Raw genomic sequence first — 20,875 nt, 5'->3', positions numbered from 1 at the left:
CTCTTGTAAAAGTAAAACCCTTTTGTACAAATGCAGTCCAGATGTTTGCAAGATTATGCTGTTTATATTTTTTTATGAAGCCTCAATCAGTACATTGAAAAATAGAGCTCAAATATGTCCTACTAGGCTACTGTGGGTTTCTGCAGCAATTTTATAAGCAGTTCGGCAGAATGACCTATCCTCTCAGTCAGACAGAAGCCAAACTATTTATCAATCATTTTTGGCTATACCCTGTGTAATATTAGGAAATTTGGCCAGAAAACTAAAATACTCTGTACTTCAGGACAATGCTTTGAAAGCTCAGGAGGGAAAGAACTGCAACCTAGCATGCCAAATTAACATAATCTCTCTATGAGATTAATTATTGTTTATGTTCTGTAAGCATGAGGTAAGTAGTCCCTACAGTACCCCAGTGAGGTAGGTAAATAAGTCATAGAAGTAAATCATCCACAGGATAAAACAGAAAAGCAGTAGAAGAAGTAGTAGGACTTAACATTAGACAACATTTGTGTGTGCCTATTACATGGAAAGCAGACAATTGCAGTGAAGAGGAGCTAGGCAGTGAATAAGAAAGGGAAGTTTTGATCCCCCTTGAGGAACGTCCTCCATGGGGTGTGAGAGGAGAAAAGAAGAGTAGTGGTGGCACAGGGGGAGGCCGTGGCAGTTGGAACAATGTTTAGAGTGGGGGGTGCTGAAAACCATTGAACAAAGCTGTTTATGATGGAAACCACGACAAGCCAGGAGGTGCTGTGCCCCCCCCCCCCCCCCCGGAGAGCTGGGGCAGAGAGTGGCACAGCCAGAGGGGCGTGTGGAGAGAGGCTCTCTCCTGGGCACATGAGCGGCAGGTTGCCGCGCAGATGAGAGAGCAGGAGGAGGGGTTTGGCAGGAGGCAGAGCAGAAGACGGGATAAAAGGACGATGAGACTAACCGGCTCCTCACCCCCAACACCAGCCTCCTGGGACAAGGGCAGCCTAAGGCGGCGGGAGAAGCGGCGTCAGCATGAGCGAGCTGTACAGCAAGGCGGAGACCCTGGAGCTGAGGAGAAGGCACATCGGGTGAGCAGGGCCGGTTCAGGGCAGGGGAGCCGGGGCTGGAGAGCTGCCCTTGGCAGCAGGGCAGTGCCAGGCTGTGGCCCCAGGTGCGGGGCAGGGGGAGCTGCCTGCGGACAGAGCTGGGCACAGTCCCCCGCTTTGCCCACCCAGCCCGCAGCCCCCTGAGCTTCTCCGCGCAGCGCATCCCTCCTGCTGGTCCCTGCGCTTGCTGGGCTGGGCTCCATCGCTTCCACCAGCGGTGCACACGGCGCTTCTGCCCTCAGCTAACCCCGAGACAAACGGGAGGCTTGGGAGGCAGAGCGGCGGCTCAGCCTGGGGCGGGGGATCAGTGCATGACAGTAAGTACCCTGCGCTCGGTTACATAAATCAGCCTCTATCGCTGTTACATAAAAGAAGGATGTTTGTCTTTCTTCCTCCCTCGGCACAAGTTTAGCACAAGCTGGGATCAGAGGCTGCTACATTTTAAACATTTGATCCCCAAGTTTCAGTGCTGCTTCTGCCAGGAAAGCTGGAATACAGAATTAAACGACTTTTGCAGCTAGAATAATAGGTAGTTTGTTGCCTTTAAGGTTGTTTTTCTAACATCGTTTATTGTAGGTCACTTTTAAATAGACTCAATTCTAGCTGAAATCCATGAGCCCTGTATAATAAATGGAATGAGCATCAGCTAATGGGCTTCATACTTAATTACATACTAGACCTATACAAATGACCAAAAGAACTGAGAGTTATTAATATTGTTAAGAGCACATGGTAATACTACTTTCCCCCCAGAGAACAAAGTGTTTCCACAACAGGATTTTGATGAATAAAATAAAAATGACTTGTGATCCACGGAGCCATTATAATAATAATTTACAATTCTATAGCACCTTCGCAAAGAACATCAAAGTGCTCTAAAAATTACATAACCCAGAAGTTATACAGAGCTACCAGAGGGGAGGGCAGCAACCAGCAGATAGTACATTGAGTAGTTATGTGAAGGGGAAAATTTGGTAAACACCTGCTCTTACATAAAGCTTCAAGCCGGAGCAGATAAAGCAAATCCTGTCCTCTGTTGCACCCAGGCAAATTCACAGTAGCTGCACTGAAGTTAATTGGTTTATCACTGAAACTGAGAGCACACCCTAGCATGTGATCTTGGTTTTAAAGGTCTCTTATCCATAGTGGAAATTTCATAGAATTTAGTTCACCTACCTCAGACATATGAAGGCTGAGTCATCCTGTTGGTAACCTGTGGCTTCAGGGAATTTTGGCATGTCATAGTTGGTGCTTAAAGTAGTAAATCATTTTCCTTTGGTACCTTCTATTTGTGTGGCAAAACAATGTTGAGTTTACTTATATCAAATTTAAGTCATCATACATAGGTAGTACCTCCTCATTGTAGATAACTGGTGAAAGAAATACAAAGCAAGCAAGAGGAAGATCAGTTTTTTAGTTTGTAATTCCGATATTTAAGACTTTGCCTCTTCCTGACAAATGCAGTCTCAAAAACTTACTTATTTAATATACTGTACTTGATGGCAGATTGCAGAAAAGTGAGCACCATAAAACTATGAAACAGAATAGAATGCCCGAAGTACATTTTTAAAATGCTATTGATTGTTTAATTCATGGGCAAATTTAGCACTCATAAAATGGGGGCCTAAAGGGTTTGTCTTGAGCGTAACCTAGCACAGACAGCTATGGTGCAGATTTTCCACACAAACTCTGTAGTGCTACCTGTTCTGCCACTATTAAGCCTCATCTGAGTCAAGACTGTGCAATTGTGATATAATGGGAAGTAGGATGAGACCATCAAACACTATTTTCTTTCCTGTGACTTGAATCAGGATTGAAAGAAAATATGAACTCTACCCTTGTCACGGTGTGTATCTGATACCTATTTATCATTTACTACAAGTTAAATAATATGGTTTCCTCCAGATCATATGGTCTTGATTAATATTTCACTAGGTCATGCCAAGTGAAAAGCTAATTCATCATTGTTAGATATGAAAGTACAAAGATGCTCACTGACTTTCTAATATTATGCTACTACTAAAATACTCACTTGTTTAGACTCCTAGGTGTACATATAATGCCATCAATTGTTTTAATATGCTTAAAAATCAATGCCATCATAGCATGTAGAGCCAGTCATATCTAAGGGCCAGATTTTGTGATCTAGGAGTCTTGCTTGAGTACACATTGCAGGATCAGGCTCTGTAAGGCAAATAGTAATGGAAATCTCATGGAAAGAAGTTACAACTACGAACTGAAAAACTGTACTAAAGAAATTATATTTGATAATGTTCAGTCTGCTGCTTTACCTCCATTTCACTTTTGAATTGTCTTATGGCAGTAGATTTGCAAGAGTAAATAAAGGGGAAATAGCTCTGAAAGATGCCCCTAGATAACTGCTTGATTAGGCAGAAATTCAGACACTAAATTATTTCAAACACTACAAATTACATTTTATGAGTAACAGTTCGGGTCCATGTACACAATTAATTGTATTGCATCAGGTCACCAGACAAAATGGACAATAAGGATGCTTTTAGTAAAGCAGTTTTGTTATTTGGAAACAATCACATCCCTCTTAGGTTAAGTACTAGTAAAGGTTTCTAAATGCTTTCTCCCTGTTCACTAATATTTCGGAATATAACTGTATAGTAGGAATATGTGTCATTGTTGTATGCTCAGAAAAGAAAAAAAGAGGGAACATTTTCAGAAGTGCCTAAGTGACTTTCAGAGTCTGTCTCATTAAAAGTCAGTGGGATTTGGATGCTTTTGAAAGCAAGGCTTAGCCACTTTTGAAAATTTTACCCAGAAAATCTCAGTACCCTAAGCCTGATTTTTTCAGAAGTGCTGAGCACCTCTGAAAATTAAGCCCATCATGTATTGGCATTTTGTTCTAACATATGGACTCTATAAATCTCATACATCAAATTCAGCATAGTCTTCCACTGTGCAATCAATTTTTGGCCATATATTTTAAAAAAGTTCTTAAAAATTAATCCAATTTCCAGAGAGTTAATTTTATGTAAACTTTCATAAAATGTGTAAATTAATAGGACTGTGTCAGACAAACATAGCTAGACATCCAAGGATGCAATACAGTGCACATTCCATTGTGCTCACAGGAAACCATACACAGAATTTTTGTACACAGGGACACTCAGGAAGGTTAATCCGAACTATGTTTTAAACTGAATGAGTTAAATCGTATTAAACTTCTGTGTAGACGCTTTTATTCAGAATCCAAGTGGCCTTAATTAAGTTTCACCACTGCAATTCTGAGCATGTGTGTCTCCACACAGGAGTTTAATGTACTTTTAAATCACTCCTTTAGTTAATTTGGATTAATTTTTCTCAATGTTCCCATGTTCAAACCTGTAGATACAAAAACAGGGGTTTGAAAATAACCTAATTAAGGACCTGCTCCTGTTCCCATTGAAATCAATGGAAGCCTTTCCATTCATTTTAATGAGTTGGTTCAGGCCTCACTTGACCATCAGTTAAACTACAACACCGTATCCAAAAAAAAATCATGTTGCTTCACAGTCACTTCATAGAAGAGATGGTCTCATTAACATATGATTTACTGAACAGCTTTTGTGATTTTAGTATTTCAAGCTTTGCCACTTCACTGATATAAAATAGTGTATTCCCTGGACTTCAGCAGCTGTCCATATGAAGGTGAAGGTGCCTTTGAAGTCAGTGGCAGCTTTGCCTGTGCTTTGACTGCAGGAGTTCGTGGGATTTAGTTTTTGTTTTCCTAAGCCCTGAGATCATCAACTCTCAAGATTCCGAGGCAGGGCAACAATTGAGCAAGCTGAAATAATGTTATTTTATACTTTTTAGACCTTCATGCAAAGTTTTCTTTGCTAAAGACCCTATCAAGATAGTGCGTGCTCAGGGGCAGTATATGTATGATGAGAACGGAGAAAAATACCTGGATTGTATCAACAACGTTGCACATGGTAAGTACAAAAACTCCATTGACTAAATTTACGTCATTCCCACTAGAAATCAGAAGATCCTTTTTTCAAGACAAGCTGATGGTGCCAAATTCAAGAGAGCTCCCTGACTTTCTTTGTGTGATTCAGTAACTGATCACATGTCAGTAATTATTAATAATTTCTCGTTTAGTTGGCCACAGCCATCCAGATGTGATAAAGGCTGCAGTGAAACAGATGGAACTGCTCAACACCAATTCCCGATTCCTGCATGACAACCTTGTCCAGTATGCAAAGCGCCTCACAGCTACCCTACCAGAGAAACTCTCCATTTGCTATTTTGTTAACTCTGGGTATGTCTGAAGGATTTTTCATTGACACTATTTTGTTGCTGTTTAACAAGGACATTGTCAGGTCAATTAAGGCCCAAATTTTAAACTGTGAAAAAAAAAACCAGGGTTTAACAGAAGTAACACAAATGTTTCCATGGAAATTTATTTCTAAATAACTCCAGGAAATTTTTTGTTTTGTTTTGGTCAGACTCAAAAACATCCTGTGCAGTGTTTGCTACCCTCACCTTGCTGTATAGTCTTAGTGCATGAAAACCAGAAAGTGAAACTGGCTCTCAGCAAAGTGAAATGGACTAATCTGTTTTCATTTTCTATGCCAAGCTTATGCGAAAAGGAAACAAACAGGATGTAAATAATAGGAAAATAGATAATTTGGTCAAACTAAACTAAAATGCTTACCAACCTTTTTAGTCAATGTTCTTGGCTTCACTGAAATAAATTACATGTTCAAATGCATTTTAATCCCAGATCCCCAAACAGGTATATACAGCACCAAATTCATCCCTGGCATAAATCCCTGGAGAAATCAATGGCTTAGGGGACAGATCCTGAACTCTGATGATTGGTATGATTAGTCTTTAGCAGGGAAAATCCAGCTGTGATTGGAATCGATGGCAGTTTTCCCATTGACTTCGTTAGGACCAGATTTGACCCACAATATGGAAACTTTGAAGCAGTGATGATCCTTTTCTATAACAACTAGAGGAGACTACAGCAGAAAGAGCTGATACCATGTATTTTCTGAAAATAGATCTGTGTATTTAGAAACAAGAGGGATCAAAAGAAAGAAGAAAACCCAAAAATAAAATTCAGCAGAGAAATTTACTCAATTCTCTTTGGTTGATCTCTGTAGAGGCATTAGGTGGGTCTGTTTTAATCAACAGTCCTCATTCTAATACAAAATGCTAAATACTGCTATTCTTCAGTCCAAATAGATTTATAACCCAATATCCCTAAAGGGAGTGAATCTTTTTATTTAGCATAGCCAAGGAGCTTGCACATATCAGTACTACCTAAAATCCTTATTTAGTCATTGCTGTAACATAGCCCCAGAGTGACTTGTCATGACAAGTCTTGTTGCTTCTTCTTGTTCCAGCAAATGGATCGTTGGGGTATGTGGGTTGTACTACATTTTAAAGGGGGCAATATTGCAATAAAGATTATATATTTTGTTTGGGATGTCTTACTGACAGAGGCCTATCTAAATCTTTCTACAAGATAGTATGATGTACCGTAGGTTGATGGTTAGAGAGTAGTATGGTTTGGTGCTGAGCGAGAGCCCTGACTTTCAAAGTAAACTTGGGTCTTCATCTGGGCCTGCTGCAACAAGGCGCAGAGCGGGATCTGGTCCATGTGGAGGCTGGGGAGCTGCTGGGAATTTTGTAACTTTAATATGAGGGGCAGTTGCATTGTTCTCCCAGCTGCTGTATGGAGTGGTGTTATCTGTACAAAGGGGAGGTAAAGTGCCCACAAGCAAACAGGGCTAGGGGAATAAAGCATCTCTTTGTTTGATACATATACAAAGAGCTGTTTTCCCTCTTATGTGGTATTTATGTTCTGAATCATAGCATTCTAATCTGTATAACAAAGCCCGCTGTGTTGATTGTTTGTATTCATCAATTCCATACCCTTTTTCTGTTTTAAATTAAAATGACTGATAAGTGCTTGCTAACCATCTAGCCCTGGTGTTGCAATAAACCATTTTGTACTGTGTATAGTCCCCTAATGTGTTTATTATTCGGTAGATCTGAAGCCAATGATCTCGCCTTACGACTGGCTCGGCAGTATCGTGGACACCAAGATGTGATCACCCTTGACCAGTAAGTTTGCAGAATAGCATATATGAATGCAGCTAGCCACTTCCGTAGTATCTTTATAGGTGGACTCTATATAGTTGTACGGTAGATTTCAGTGAAAAATCAGCATTGTTGCCTTCATACAAACATTATAATTAAATACAGAAGGCTCCATTTAAAGTAATGCTAACTAGGTTTTGAGCCACAATCTGACAACAAGTAGTAAACTGAGATGTGAAGGGACACTAAAGTTTGGTGGGCCTGAAAGCTGAGCTACCATGATAGATGTCCTAAACTAGGCCAGATCTCTCTCACTTACGCAGGCAAAACATCCAGAGAGCTACACTCAATGGATGTTTTGCCTGTGTGACAACTACAGGACTAGAAAACTTACAATTCTATATATGTGGGTTTGTGGTGGGGCCAGGGGGGGTTAGTTGATCCATGCTAGGTTGTTGATTGTTTTTTTTTTTTTAAATCCTAGACACACACTGTCACAGTGGCCAAACTGGTGCTACAATATTAAGAACTAACTTTTCAAAAGGGCAGATGCCCAGCCTCCCTTTTGCCATGCTATAAAATTTGTGCCTCCATAATTAACTGGAGCAAATCTGAGTGTTTGTATCCCCGACTATCTGATTTGCAGCCCTCTTTTAGAGTCTGCCAAAGTCAGTCTACATTTACTAAATCCCAGGTTTAAGGGCCCTTGTGGAATACCTCAGTGGAGGGGATCCCAACACCTAAGTGCAGTGGCAGCTGTGCCCTGCCTGTGCAACAATCGTGGATGCATGTGGCAGCTGATGGCTGGAGCAGAGGTGGGATATGGAAGGCTGGAGATGGGAAGGTGGCGAAGGTGTGCTGGCTCCCAGCAATTCTGCATCCTTTCAAAAGCCTATGGGCCACTGTTACAGGTAGACTTAGGAAGACACCAACTGTGTCTGTCCTTGCAGTGGCAGGGATGAATTTTACTTATTGGTTCCAATCTTGCTCCACTGAAGTGAATAATAAAACTCCCACTGCCTTCATTAGGTTCAGGCGTGGTCAAATTAACTTGAGCAGCCCTCACAAACACCACCCCTGGGTTTCTGGGTACTTTTTTTTTAATGCTGTGTTGTGTGTGCGCAGTTGTGAATTTTAGCTTTTCTAAAACCTTAATGATAGTGATTTTGCATTTAACTCCCATTGCAGTGCTTACCATGGTCATGTTTCTTCTCTGATTGACATTAGTCCATATAAATTTAATCAGCTGGGGAAGGAGGGCAAAAAAGAGTTTGTGCATGTGGTGAGTATTTTTTCAATTGCATATAAATTACTGTCCTTTGTAAGTGTTTTTTCCCTTTCCTCTAGTCATTTCAAAATCTGCCTGTGTGCTGGCTTTATTTCCCCAGATAAAATTATTCCTAACCTGTCAGACTACACACTCCTGTCATTTTATATCAAAGGATTAAATTCAGCAGAAATGTTTGCTACTGGGTTTGTAACAAGTGGCTTATAATTAGCTTTAATGCTGAATTGGCTCATGCTATTATCATGAATTGTGATATATTATTTGATGGGTAGGGAAATCAGTAAACAGCTGTTGTGTAATTAGCGCTCATCTGGTTAAAGCTAGAGTGAGTCCCGCACTGCAGATCTCCAGCCCCAAGTAAGCTGGATGGAGGCCTCCATATATCTCCCACTCTAGAACTGGTGCTACAGCTCTCCATGCCAATGCCATTCCCCAGGCTGGTTTCTATTTTCCAATGACTCCTCCCCGGCCCTTGGAACCCTCCTCACACTGTTTGTAGGGGTTGGCAAGCATGTGGAAGGCCCACCTTCTCTCACAAAATAGGAAGCCAAGTGGTACAACTGAAGCATAGGTTTCCCGTGGAAGGAAGGGGCATCAACCATTCTTGCAGTCTGTAAGAACTAGAATCAGTTAGCACTATAGACCAAGAACTGGCAGTGGCTACGGGCTGAATGGATGTATGTGGTGGAAGGCTCTTTGAAGAATGGAGGCCTGTAAGGTTGCTAGCACTAAGTGGCTAAGGCTGCCGCTGAGGAAAGTGCAGTGACATCGCTCTGAATAATGACTACATGGTTATTCCCTGAATGAGTTAAACTTAAACAAGGGGAATAGTCCTGCCCTCATACATTTACTCATCTCTGTATTTCCTATAAACAGATCAGCACTAAGCCCTGGAAAAGAAGATATTAGGCAAATACCTATTTCACATCTAGAGGAAAGTATCTTTCCTGTAATACATGGTACAATCTTCAACTCCTAATAGTGTACATAAAATTCAAGGCAGAAATTCAGAATATCCAAAGTTTGTGATATGTATGAGAGAAAGTGGTATTTTTTTCTGATACAGTTACATCCCTAATGAAAAACACTGGGAACTGTCCAATAGAAAATGAATATTGCAAGGAGGCATGCATTTGAGATAAACTCTGCTGCTTTCAGGCTCCTTCTCCAGATATCTACAGAGGAAAATACAGGGAAGATCATCCAGATCCAGCAAGTGCTTATGCAGATGATGTGAAAAAGATTATTGAAGACGCTGAGAAGAATGGGCGCAAGGTTTGTAGCATGAGCTGTAGAAACATTGTAACCCTGTTCAGGTTTAGTAATGAAACTACATCTGTTGGCAACAGAATAGGGGGGAAAGGGGACAAAAGATCAGCATCTATACGGTGCAATTTCTTCTCCTTTTCTGCCTTCACTCTTCTGTTATGGGTTTTATATTCTAAGGCTTCCATTGTCCCCTTGATGCACTTTCATAACTCTCATTAACATCCATGAAAGTTATATGCAAGGATCAAGAGGAGAATAGACTCATAAAAGGAGCAAATAAATCCAAAATACTGGTAGTTGAATTCACTATTTTGTGAGCCTTTGAAACACAGTCAAGCTTTCAGTCCTATTTGAGAGATTATGGTGAAAGACCTAGACAGGCTATGTAGAAAACCACTGCCTGGAGAACTGATAAATGAGGAAAATCATATTTCTAAATTCACCATTGCATTCAAGCACATTGAGAAATTTATTGCACTTTCACGCCTCGAAGCTTGGAATCCATGTACAAGCTGGTGATCACCACCACCCTTAACTTCTATAAAATTTGATTTAGAATGTCTGTTACCCAGTGCTTCCTGGGGCAATTCTAATTTTTTTGAAGACTGCTAGGGACTGATCTAAAGCCTGCTGAAGCCAATAGAAAGACCGCAATGGATATTGGATCAAACAGTCCCCTTTTAGTCCAAAGGTTTACATCACCTGTCTTTTAGTTTCTTCATCAATTTTTTTTCTTTTTTTGACTAACGGACAGTTTTTCTTTTCTTTTCTTGTCTTCCTTTTTTCCCTCCTTTTGCATATCTTCTTAGGTTTTGGTGCCGTAGACCTGTGACAGGACAAGTTGTGATAAAGGCTAAAGTCTCACATGCTATGGGGACCCTCGTACTGTTTGGCAGTAGTGTGCCTCTTCGAATATAGTGTTCGCTTCTTTACACGTTTCCGCTCGACCTTGTTTCCAGGAAGACTGCACTGCTGGCCAGCTCGCGTGCTCCTGTTGATGCTCAGGGAGGGTTGCACAAGCGGTGTGGGAGGCAATCTGTTACATAGCAGACTTGTGGTGACGCTCCTGGGAGATTTGGGGTAACACTGTCTGTGCTGCACAGACTTAATGTTGACAAGGAATGTAAAACTTGATGTTCCAGTGTATCTGATCTGCTGCTGTTGCCCTTTCTGATTTGGAATAACTACTTTTTTTCCCATTCCTAGCAACTGGAATTACTTCACCTATAGATTCTCTTTTGTGAAGTGCCTTGCCCTAATGTATTGCTTGTTTAGTCATTTGCCTGAGGCAGGGGTGCCCAAAGCATAGCCAGGGTGTTCTAAAAATGCAAACTCTGTCTGCCCTGTCCCTGGCCACCACAGGTTTCTACTGCTGGTGTTCCCTGACACTAAGCAATTTCTATTAATCTATCAGGGAAATCACAAGTACCAGTAAGTATGTATTTTTAATTGAAATTTCTATGTAAACTTACATGGACCTTATGAGCCTGATCCAACTCCCACTGAGGCCAGTGGGCCATCAGTAGCTGGTGGTTTAGGTCCTGGATGTGGCCCTTTGATTTCTGGCAGGCTGCCAGCGTGGCCCTTGGTGTTGCAAATTTGGGCACCCCTAATGGAAATCTTATGCTATAGCCATTGACAACAGACCACAGCTGTCCATCCCAGCATGTTATTAAAGTCACCCGACCCAGATATTTACAATTTCTTTCTGTAAGTGTTAGCTTATTTGCAAAGGCTAGATAGAGGAACATTGCTCTTACTTCGTCTTCTTTTATGTAGATTGCGGCCTTTATTGCTGAATCCATGCAGAGTTGCGGAGGCCAAATAATTCCACCTGCAGGCTACTTCCAGAAAGTGGCAGAGTATGTACAATACTTGGAATGGGCATAGCTGAGAAGTTATGCAGAGTAATAGGTTAAGGCTGTAGGCTTATTCTATTAATGCCTTAGGGTTTTTTTGTCCTTCCTTTTTGTTCCACCTTTTAAATACCATTATGTAACTCACATCCAATGGAATTTTTAGTTATCAATCGCTTTAAAAAATACAATCCATATGTTAAAAAGCAAACAAGTGGCTTGAAATAGAGTAATTTAAACATCAACCATAAAATGCAGTTGTGGGGTTTTGTCTGAAATCTTCTAAATTAATTGTATGCTCATCGGGGTCAGGGACTGAGTCAAATTGTAAACTTCTGTAACACACCCTCCTTTGTGCTAAAATTAGGCCTGGACACTAGAATCCTATTATGTGGTGTGGCATTTGGACTGTTCCTTTTGTTTTCAGATATGTGCATAAGGCAGGTGGCATATTCATAGCTGATGAAGTCCAGGTTGGTTTTGGTCGAGTTGGGAAACATTTTTGGGGTTTCCAGTTGCAAGGCAAAGACTTCGTACCTGACATTGTCACCATGGGAAAGCCAATTGGCAATGGCCATCCAATGTCTTGTGTGGTTACAACAAGAGAGATTGCCGAAGCCTTCGGTGCCTCTGGATTGGAATATTTCAACACGGTAACTTTCTAGATGAAAGTCTTCCTTTTTGTTCCTACAGCAACTTTAGTCTGTATTCAGTGCTTGCAGCAGATGCTGGGTTGATAGAGCTGGAGAACTGTAAGGGCCTAAGTTTCAAAAAACTCTGTATCCACCTTTGGAGCCAGATTTTCAAAAGAGCTCTGCACCCATGTAGACTCCTAAAAGGAAGTGGTCAGGTTTTCAAAAGTGCTCAGCACCCAACAGCTCCCATTGAGAACCCAAATTCCATGGGGCCCTTGTTTTCTTTACCTCTCAGGGGTAGCTAAACACTCTCCCTGTATCAGGAAACACTGGAGCTGTGCAGATATTACAAAGCCACTACTTTGATTTCATCTTGCCTGTTCAATCAGATGTCTGCCATCTTCTCTATTGTGATTGAGTCTTGTCACTAACTGCAGCCAAGTTCCATTACTTAGTCTGAGTCCTTTTAAGCTTTAGATTGCAGAGATTCTGAGATGTGGCTATGGAACTGAATGACTGGAATGCCGTAAATGCTATTCAGTAAGAACTGTGAAAAAAACACCATCAGGGTCGATTCATATCATCAACTTCTTTAAAAGAATGAATGATTGTAATGTTGCACCCTATCCAGTAGAAGATAATGGCTCACATTGTCCCTCTGAGCTCACATATGGAGGGGACACTGAACATGGATCTTACCTTTTCCGTATGGAAGGCTGGTCAACTGCCTCAACAGCATCATCCCTTTCTCTCTCTCTCACAGTTGCTGGACCACAAAAATAGGGTGATGCAGGCCAGTAGTTGTCCTAGCTTCTGAATCTACAAAAGAGGGGGCAGGATTAGATAGTTTTATGGATCACAAGAATATCCAGAGTTGTTATAGTTAATACAAAAATGAGTATTGGAAGGGATATAAAACCTCAAGTTTTGGGGCTTAAACAACTCTTTAACTATTAAGAGTGAGGATGAGATCTTCAGGGGTGCATGGGGGGAGGGGAAATGGAACAGATTACCCCACATCTGTCTACTGCAGGGTTTCTTGCAGCTGCCTCTGAAGCATCCAATACTGGCCATTGTCTATAACAGGATACTGGACTTCAGGGCTGATACTGGACCTCAAGGCTGATACAGCATGGCAATTCCTGTGGTCCTATGTTATTGCAACCTGAGGAACAATTGGGGAGGGACATCTTGGGTGCACCCCTCTGCATTGCATGGTTGGGGGGAGAGGAGCAAGGGAGGGAGGATACTGTATCCCATTTTCTTCCTGAGCAACCAAGCAGGGACTAAGCACAATCTTGCCTAAAGTCCCTTTCTTTAAGCTTTGCTCACAGCTTACTGACATGGGAAATGTTAATGAAGCCCCCAAGGATGGAGGCAGAACAGAATTTCAACCACTTTGTTTTCCCATTTGTCTTTGCCTTCAGTTTGGAGGCAATCCAGTGTCCTGTGCTATTGGCTTGGCTGTGCTTGATGTAATTGAAAAAGAAGATCTCCAAGGAAATGCCATACGAGTAGGGAATTATCTAACAGAGCTGCTGAACAAACAAAAGGAAAAACATCCTTTAATTGGAGATGTCAGGTAGGTACCTCAGGGTACAATTAAGAAGTTCCCAGGCAGAAGGTGGGACAGAGAAGTGGTTATTCTGGTAGCCCAATAGGTGAAGAATATAGGACAAAAATGAGGAAATTGTAAGTGATGATTATGTCTTGTTTTTATTTCTAAATTATCAAAAAAAATTGATCCTCTCCAATTTCCTGGTTTTTGTTTTTATTCATGTCATGAGTTAAAATCCCAATCCAAGCTATTGGTATAAAAGACAAAAAATCAAGTTACAGGTAGTTTGGACCTACAGGAGATAACGAGATGCTTTTCTCTTTAACTGACAAAGCAACTTTATTAAGTCAGCTATATGTATATCTTTACAAATAGCACTGAAGAACTTAGTACATGAAAGTGTAGTATCTTTCTCTATATATTTGACTCACTTGCTGGAATTGTTGGAGCAGTGTTACTATCTGTGCAAGAGAGGGGCTTTCCTATTGGACAGTGGATCTCATCCTTCTTCCTCCCTTTATATTTCTAGGGGTATTGGTTTGTTTGTTGGAGTAGATCTGGTGAAGGATCAGCAAAAGAGAACACCTGCAACAGCTGAAGCCCAGCATATCATCTACAAGTAAATATTTATCTTCTGTGTCCATGCATAAAGTACACTGGGGCAATCTCAATCTAACCATTTACCAGCCTTTTCTTAAGGAGGTTGAAAACCTTGATTTTTCTCTAGCAGATGTATACACACAACTTTAACTGGAAATTAATAACACATTTGATTTAGCATTAGAAAACTCAGATAGTGGCCCAACCCCTGGTGTAAGTAGATGTAATTCCCTGACCTTCAGCATTGTTTTCTACATACAGCTGATTGGAATTTGGTCTGATGCACCTCTCTGAATTCTGACATGTACGAGTTACATTGTGCACTTAGATGCCTTTTTACATGTGCATCATTTGTTTTCTACACAGACTGAAAGAACAGCGGATCCTCCTGAGTGCTGATGGACCCCATAGAAACATTCTGAAATTTAAACCACCGATGTGCTTCACTATGGAAGATGCAAAGCTTGTAGTGGACCAGATTGATGAACTCCTCACAGGTATGCATGCATACAGAATGTTCCTCCTTGTTCATTTCCAAATGACATGCAGGAAACACCCCCTAAAAGCACTGAAATCTAGACCATTATGTGCAGAAAATCGCAGCAAAGATTCACAGGAAAGCTGGCTTTTAGAACTTTATTTCCCTCTCCTTGACAGAGCTTTTCCCCAGGCTCTATCCTAACACACTTTCTTAATGCAGTTTATTATAAACTATGTATAGGGCCCTTTATTTACTTCTATGAAAACCTGCCAGGCCAAATCCTGCACTTACTTCTGCCACAACCCCATTATTTATTATTATTATTATCTGTTTGTTTCTGGTTGTACCCCTAACATGGTAGGCAGCAGAGTTCCTGCCCTCAAGGGTTTTGAAGTTAACGGGATTGCAGAAGGTGTAAGTCACCACAGCATTAGGCCCACTGACTTTAAAGAGGTTGCACAGGTGTTGGATAGATCAGTAAATAGCTAAACTTTTCAAAGTGACCTCTAATATTGGATTCGTCAGTTTTTCATTGCACAACTTTCAACATGATGGGTCAAATTCTGCTCTCCTTTACATCCCTGCAATCCTGCCAACTCCTCTGTCCTGTGGCAGGCAATTGTCCCAATGCCAAATGACTCCAGAAATGTGGGAGCATAAAGGCACCTTTACATTCTCTACTCCTCATCCGTATCGAGTACTCCTTGGCCACAACTGAGGATCTGGCTCAGTGGAGTTCATCATCATCATCATCATCATGTTCCTATTAGGCCTTTGGCGTTTAGGGCAGTGACGAAGCTCCTCCACTCCTGTCTGTTTCTGGCAAGTCTTTCAATGGTCTCCAGCTGTGCCCCAGGTTTTTCAGCTCAGCTTCCACAGCTCTTCGCCATGGTTGTTTTCGGATGGCCTCATTTTCGCTTGCCTTCAGGTGTCCATCTTATTGTTACTCTGGTGATGGAATCAGTTTCCATCTGAAGCACATGACCAATCCAATTCCAACGCCTCCTGTAATGATGGTGCTCGGATCCTCTTGGCTGGACTGTGTCAATAGATCTTGGTTTGACATTGTTCTGGGCCAAAAGATACAGAGGATTTTTCTGAGGCAGGTTGTATGGAATGAAGACAGTTTGGACATGTCATACTTTCTCATTCCCCAGCATTCTGCACTATAAAGTAGTGTTAAAAGTACGCAGTTCTGATAAATCTTGAGTTTGTATTTTGATGATTTTCAGACTGTATTTAAGCTCCTGAAGGTGTTCCTGGCTTAATTGATTTTGTTCTGGATGTCCTGGCTTGTTCCACCATCCTGGAGTTACACTGGTGTAAATTAAGTCAAAATTAGGCCCTTTATTTATGTGCCGACCTGAAGACAGATCTGTACAGAAGTGCTAAGCTTGCAAATTTCCCCTCTGCTCTGAATGTCCACCATCCTCAGGCTACTAATCATGATAAATTCATCGTTCTCCAACAAGGTGTGTTAGAAAGGGTTAATTAGTTCTTCAGTTAAGCTTATTATCTTTCTGTGCAGTGAACATGTGGCTAGTAGCTCAAGTGCAGTATTGCCAAGGTAATAGACATTACGCCTTTTTATGGGTGCAATTATCGTAACAGGGACAATGCTTGGCAATGAATATGATCATTGAATACTTTTGCTTGTTTTAGCTTTGGAAGAAGCAACTGGAGCCAGGACAGGAAATGGAAGATCTTCAACTGCACAACATAAAAGAAAAGTATGCTTTCTTTTTGGTGTCTTAAAAAAAGGTGTTGGGGAAACATGTACAAATGACTTTAGTGAAGGTATAGCATAAGTGTAAGTGATCTAGACTGATGTAACTGAGATCAGAATCTGATCTATGATAAGAGAAGACAGAAAACAATCCGAAAGATTCCTGTTACTGAACAAATATGAAGAGCTGAGTAACAGACTGTATTCTTTAAATATTATTTTCAAAACGTTTCAAGGATTTCACTTCCAACTTATACTTTTGAGTATGAATAGCCTACATGATTGGACCCCATAGAATGTAATGTTAGCCTTGGGCACTAAAAATATGCATATTACAGATGGCCCTGCAAGGTTCCCTAAAGAGCATATGCTGTATGTGTTTTCGGGAACCGAAGGGCTGGAGAGCAATAATTGAATTTCCCAGTAGGATGACTATTAAGGCAGAGATCCTATACTAATGGCTACTCTAGAAATACCATAAATGGGGCCTATGCCTCCTCTCACATACCCTTGTGTAAAATTGGAATAACTCCATTGATCTGAATGGAATAGCTTCACTGAAAGAGGAGAATCAGGCAGACAGTTTCCTAACCCTAAAGCCAAAGTATATGATTAGAGATGGATACAAACATATGCTCATTCATTGAAACTTTGTGTGTTTCAGATGACTAATGAAGGGAATTCCCAGTCAGACTGCATTAGTGAAAGCATCAACCATATCAACGGAACTGCCTGCAGACAAAAAAATGGCTTCTACACTGATAACCGTGCAGTGCCTTGTAAAAGGATCAGAACATGAAAAGAGAAGTTTTCTTTAGATCAGTGTATTTAAAAAGACAAAAAACAAGAAAAGGCTGAGTGGATGTGTGCAAGTATCATACTGATTATTTAGGGTCCAATCCTGCCTTCCTTACGTGAGCAAGACTCCATGTAGCTTTATTGGTAGTTTAAACTACATTTTCTCCTACATAAGGACTGCAGGGTCAGGCCTTTAACTTAACCAGATAAGGGTATGCTAAATAAAGTTCTGATTTTTTAACCCTCTTGGGTCATCATATTTAGGCTTGGTATAAGTGAATGCAACGCCACAGAAATTCATGGAGTTGCTCCCGCTTACGTAAGGTCTGAATTTGGCCCATGGTGCTTAATAACCATGGAACCACTGCACCAATCCTATTAAATCCTTGTTTGCGAAGCATTACACCTTTTACTGTATTTGAAATTTCAGTATGCAATATTGAGATGTTAATTACTTTCCATGTTTTAATGGCTCAGTTTACAACACAAACCTTGAGAGACAATTCACACTGGGAAAAGATTTAGGGCCTACGGACCAGGTCCTCAGCTGATATAAATTGGTATTGCTGTAGTGAAGAGAATAGAGCTCTGCCAAGTTTAAGGATTGGGGTGGGTGTATCCAATTATATGAACACAACATGTATGCAAGATTCTCACTTAATATTTAGAGATGAAAAGAGTTTGGATCATATTTTTTTGCATAGCAAGTGACTATAATTTATTCAACTTTTTGTCATGGGTAAGTGGCAATCTACTCAGTAAAAATTATTGTAAAGAGAATCTGTTTAAAACAAAAGGCATCTTTCCATGCACAACAAATGCAGGAAGATTTTAAAAATCAATTATTTTAGCCTCAGGCTAGCATGAAAATGAGATTTCCAGGGGTAACCTCAATTTGAATTCTTATGATTTTAGACATGTTTAATTGCTCTACTAGCCTTGTACAAAATCGGGTCTGATTCTTTGAAGTGCTGAATGCTGTCAACTCCCATGGAAGATAGTCAATAAACTTTGAGGGTGCTCTGCACCTGGCAGGATTGGGACCTCAAACATATAACATTTGTTACATTACTAAAAGGGGAGTTCCACAGACTAGAGCGTGAGACACAGAACAAACTAACACAAGGATCAGGCGGTATTCTTCCTCCAGCTTCCCACCTGGGTTTGGGTGGGAGGAGAATCCAGAGGAGCTCAGATGGCTCCCCTCACTCGCCCCAGCTTAAGCACTTTGGACTTGTTTTTCTGCCTCTAGCAGTAACATGGACCTTGAATTGCACAGTGTGAGTGTTAAAGTTGGATCAGGGCTTTCAAGTGCCACAATTTTAATGCATGCACAAGTAGGCTTTATGGAACTAATTGAGGGCTTTTAAAAATTAGTTATATTTACTTTAACAAAGACATTATGGCTTTATAATTTTCATTTACTAAGTCTTGCTGTTTTATACTTGCTGTAAATGACTTTTCATTAATTGCAAATGATGATTGAAAACTAAGAGGTACTGCTATTTCTAGTCAGTCTTATCTAGTTTTATACCTTCAACCATTATGTTATATTGATATTTTCTGTATGAACTCTTCTGGTAACATCAAGCCAGCTGCTTATCTGTTCAGTGGTCCTTGGTTATTTCAAAAATTAAAGTTATTTGTAACCACAAAGACCTTGTGCACTTTGTTTTGAATTTAACCATTTACTCTTTTAAAAACCCACTTAGTTAATGAGGAAAGTAGTGTTCCGGCAAGCCAAGGATTGCCTGCAAATTGACAGTTATATACAGGCATAGCCTACCCATGTTATAACATGGCTTTATTGCATAGATTATAAACTAGTCAGGTATTGTCTATACTGGAATCTAAAATGGGCTTTAGCACCTTTCTAGAACAGTTTTTAAACACTTCTAAAAAGTCTCATTTAGAAGCAATAGAAGATCTTCATACTTTATCTGTGGCAGTCTTATTTTAACATGGCATATATCCCCATGCAGCTGATTAACAGAGTACAGATCCTCAAGATATAGGCCTTGTCTGCATGAGAATGTTATACCAGTGTAAGTCAGTTTTTTAAAACTCATGTCATTAATCCAGTGCCAATGGGAGTTAGGTACCCAGCAGGGCCAGCTCCAGGCACCAGCTGAGCAAGCTGGTGCTTGGGGCGGCAGATTGTGGGCAGAATGCTGCCTCCAAATCTTAGGGCGGCAAGGCTGCTTTTTTTGTTTGTTTGTTTTTTGTTCTTGTTCTGCTCCGGCCGCCCTGTAGGGGGTGGTGGTGCGGAGAACCAGAGCGCCCTGCAGGAGCCCTCGCGGCAGGAGGCGGCGCAGCAGGAGGGGCCGCGTGGCAGCGCCCCTGCTGTAGCCCTGGCTGCTCCCTTCTCTCTCTCTCTCCCGCCCACTCCCCCCCCCCCCCCCCAAGCTGGTCCCCCTGTATCTGCGCTCCGGCCGCACCGCAGGTTTTTTTTGCTTTGCTATTCCGGCCACCCTGGTTTTTTTTTTTTTTTTTTTTGGCGCTTGGGGCAGCCAAAAAGCCAGAGCCAGCCCTGGTACCCAGGCACTTCTGAAAGTCCCACTGGGTGCCTATCTGCACCTTTAGATGCCTAAATACCACTAAAAATCTGGCCCTCGGTTGCCTTCCATTGCAAATATAAAGTGAAGTGTGGGGCCGATTGTCCCTGCAGTTTATAGTCAGCCTCCTCCCTTCCTCCATCTGGGCTTTCTCCTGACAAGGATGTAAAGGTTGTGCTAGCTAACACTTCTAAACTAGGCACGTTTTAATTCACTCTGTGCTAAACTGGTTGAGTTATCGTCTAGGCTCCCTCCTAGGGTTTAACCACATTCAGCCAGTGGCCTGACCTCAAGGTGGGTAAGACAAAAGCAGAAGAACAACAGCTACTCTGCTGCAGTAGCAGGTGACCCATCCCTGGCCAACGTAGAGGACAGGTAAAGAATAGACAACAAGGATCAATAGGTAAGGACAGAGGAATAAGTGTAGCTTTAGCTACTGACAATCATTATCCTGAATGATGGAGCCATGAGGGCCACATCTACTGATGGGTGGGGGAAAAGGGGCAGAAGCTAGTGGGATTCAGAGGTGGCTGAAGACTTCTATTGAGGAAGTATGGTGCTATGAGCCTTGTCAGCTGCTGAAGATTTGGACATGGGATGGAGTTGTAGGATACACATTCTAGATCAAACTGCACCCAGCCCTGTGTGAGTGCACAGGGGGGAAAAAGGGTACAAGAAGGCTTCTCCCCACTCTTGAATGTGGGGGAAGGACCAGGCAAAATGCCAGTGCTTGTGCACTCGGTGTTTTGCTACCAGACATATTTACATTCCCTTATAAGGTTTGTTTGCAACTCAAGGTGCTTAACATGTTGTAAAGGCTACTGTGGATAGTCCCCGCAGACTTGTTCTAGGCCAGCAGTTCTCAACCAGGGGTCTGAGGCCCCCTGAGAGCCCTCAAGCAGGTTTCAGGGGGTCCCCAAGTAGGGTCAGCATTAGACTCCCTGGGACCCAGGACAGAAAGCTGAAGCCC

The 20,875-nt window shown here is 41.5% G+C and overlaps 1 protein-coding gene across 1 annotated transcript; it reads left to right on the top strand.

The window, feature by feature from the left end:
• Positions 1–769: 769 nt before the first annotated feature.
• Positions 770–19,006, top strand: ETNPPL (ethanolamine-phosphate phospho-lyase). The gene is made up of 13 exons (XM_008170136.4): positions 770–1,055; positions 4,899–5,017; positions 5,187–5,346; positions 7,089–7,163; positions 8,328–8,421; positions 9,586–9,702; positions 11,476–11,558; positions 11,980–12,205; positions 13,615–13,769; positions 14,275–14,364; positions 14,712–14,842; positions 16,489–16,556; positions 17,217–19,006. Exons 1-13 carry the CDS (start codon positions 1,000–1,002, stop codon positions 17,349–17,351), a joined length of 1,509 nt encoding a protein of 502 aa, XP_008168358.1. The 5' UTR covers positions 770–999; the 3' UTR covers positions 17,352–19,006.
• Positions 19,007–20,875: the final 1,869 nt, after the last annotated feature.

The sequence above is a fragment of the Chrysemys picta genome, chromosome 5 (genome assembly GCF_011386835.1).
Source record: "Chrysemys picta bellii isolate R12L10 chromosome 5, ASM1138683v2, whole genome shotgun sequence".
Classification (NCBI taxonomy): domain Eukaryota; kingdom Metazoa; phylum Chordata; order Testudines; family Emydidae; genus Chrysemys; species Chrysemys picta.
This window is presented reverse-complemented; position numbering and strand designations above follow the sequence as displayed.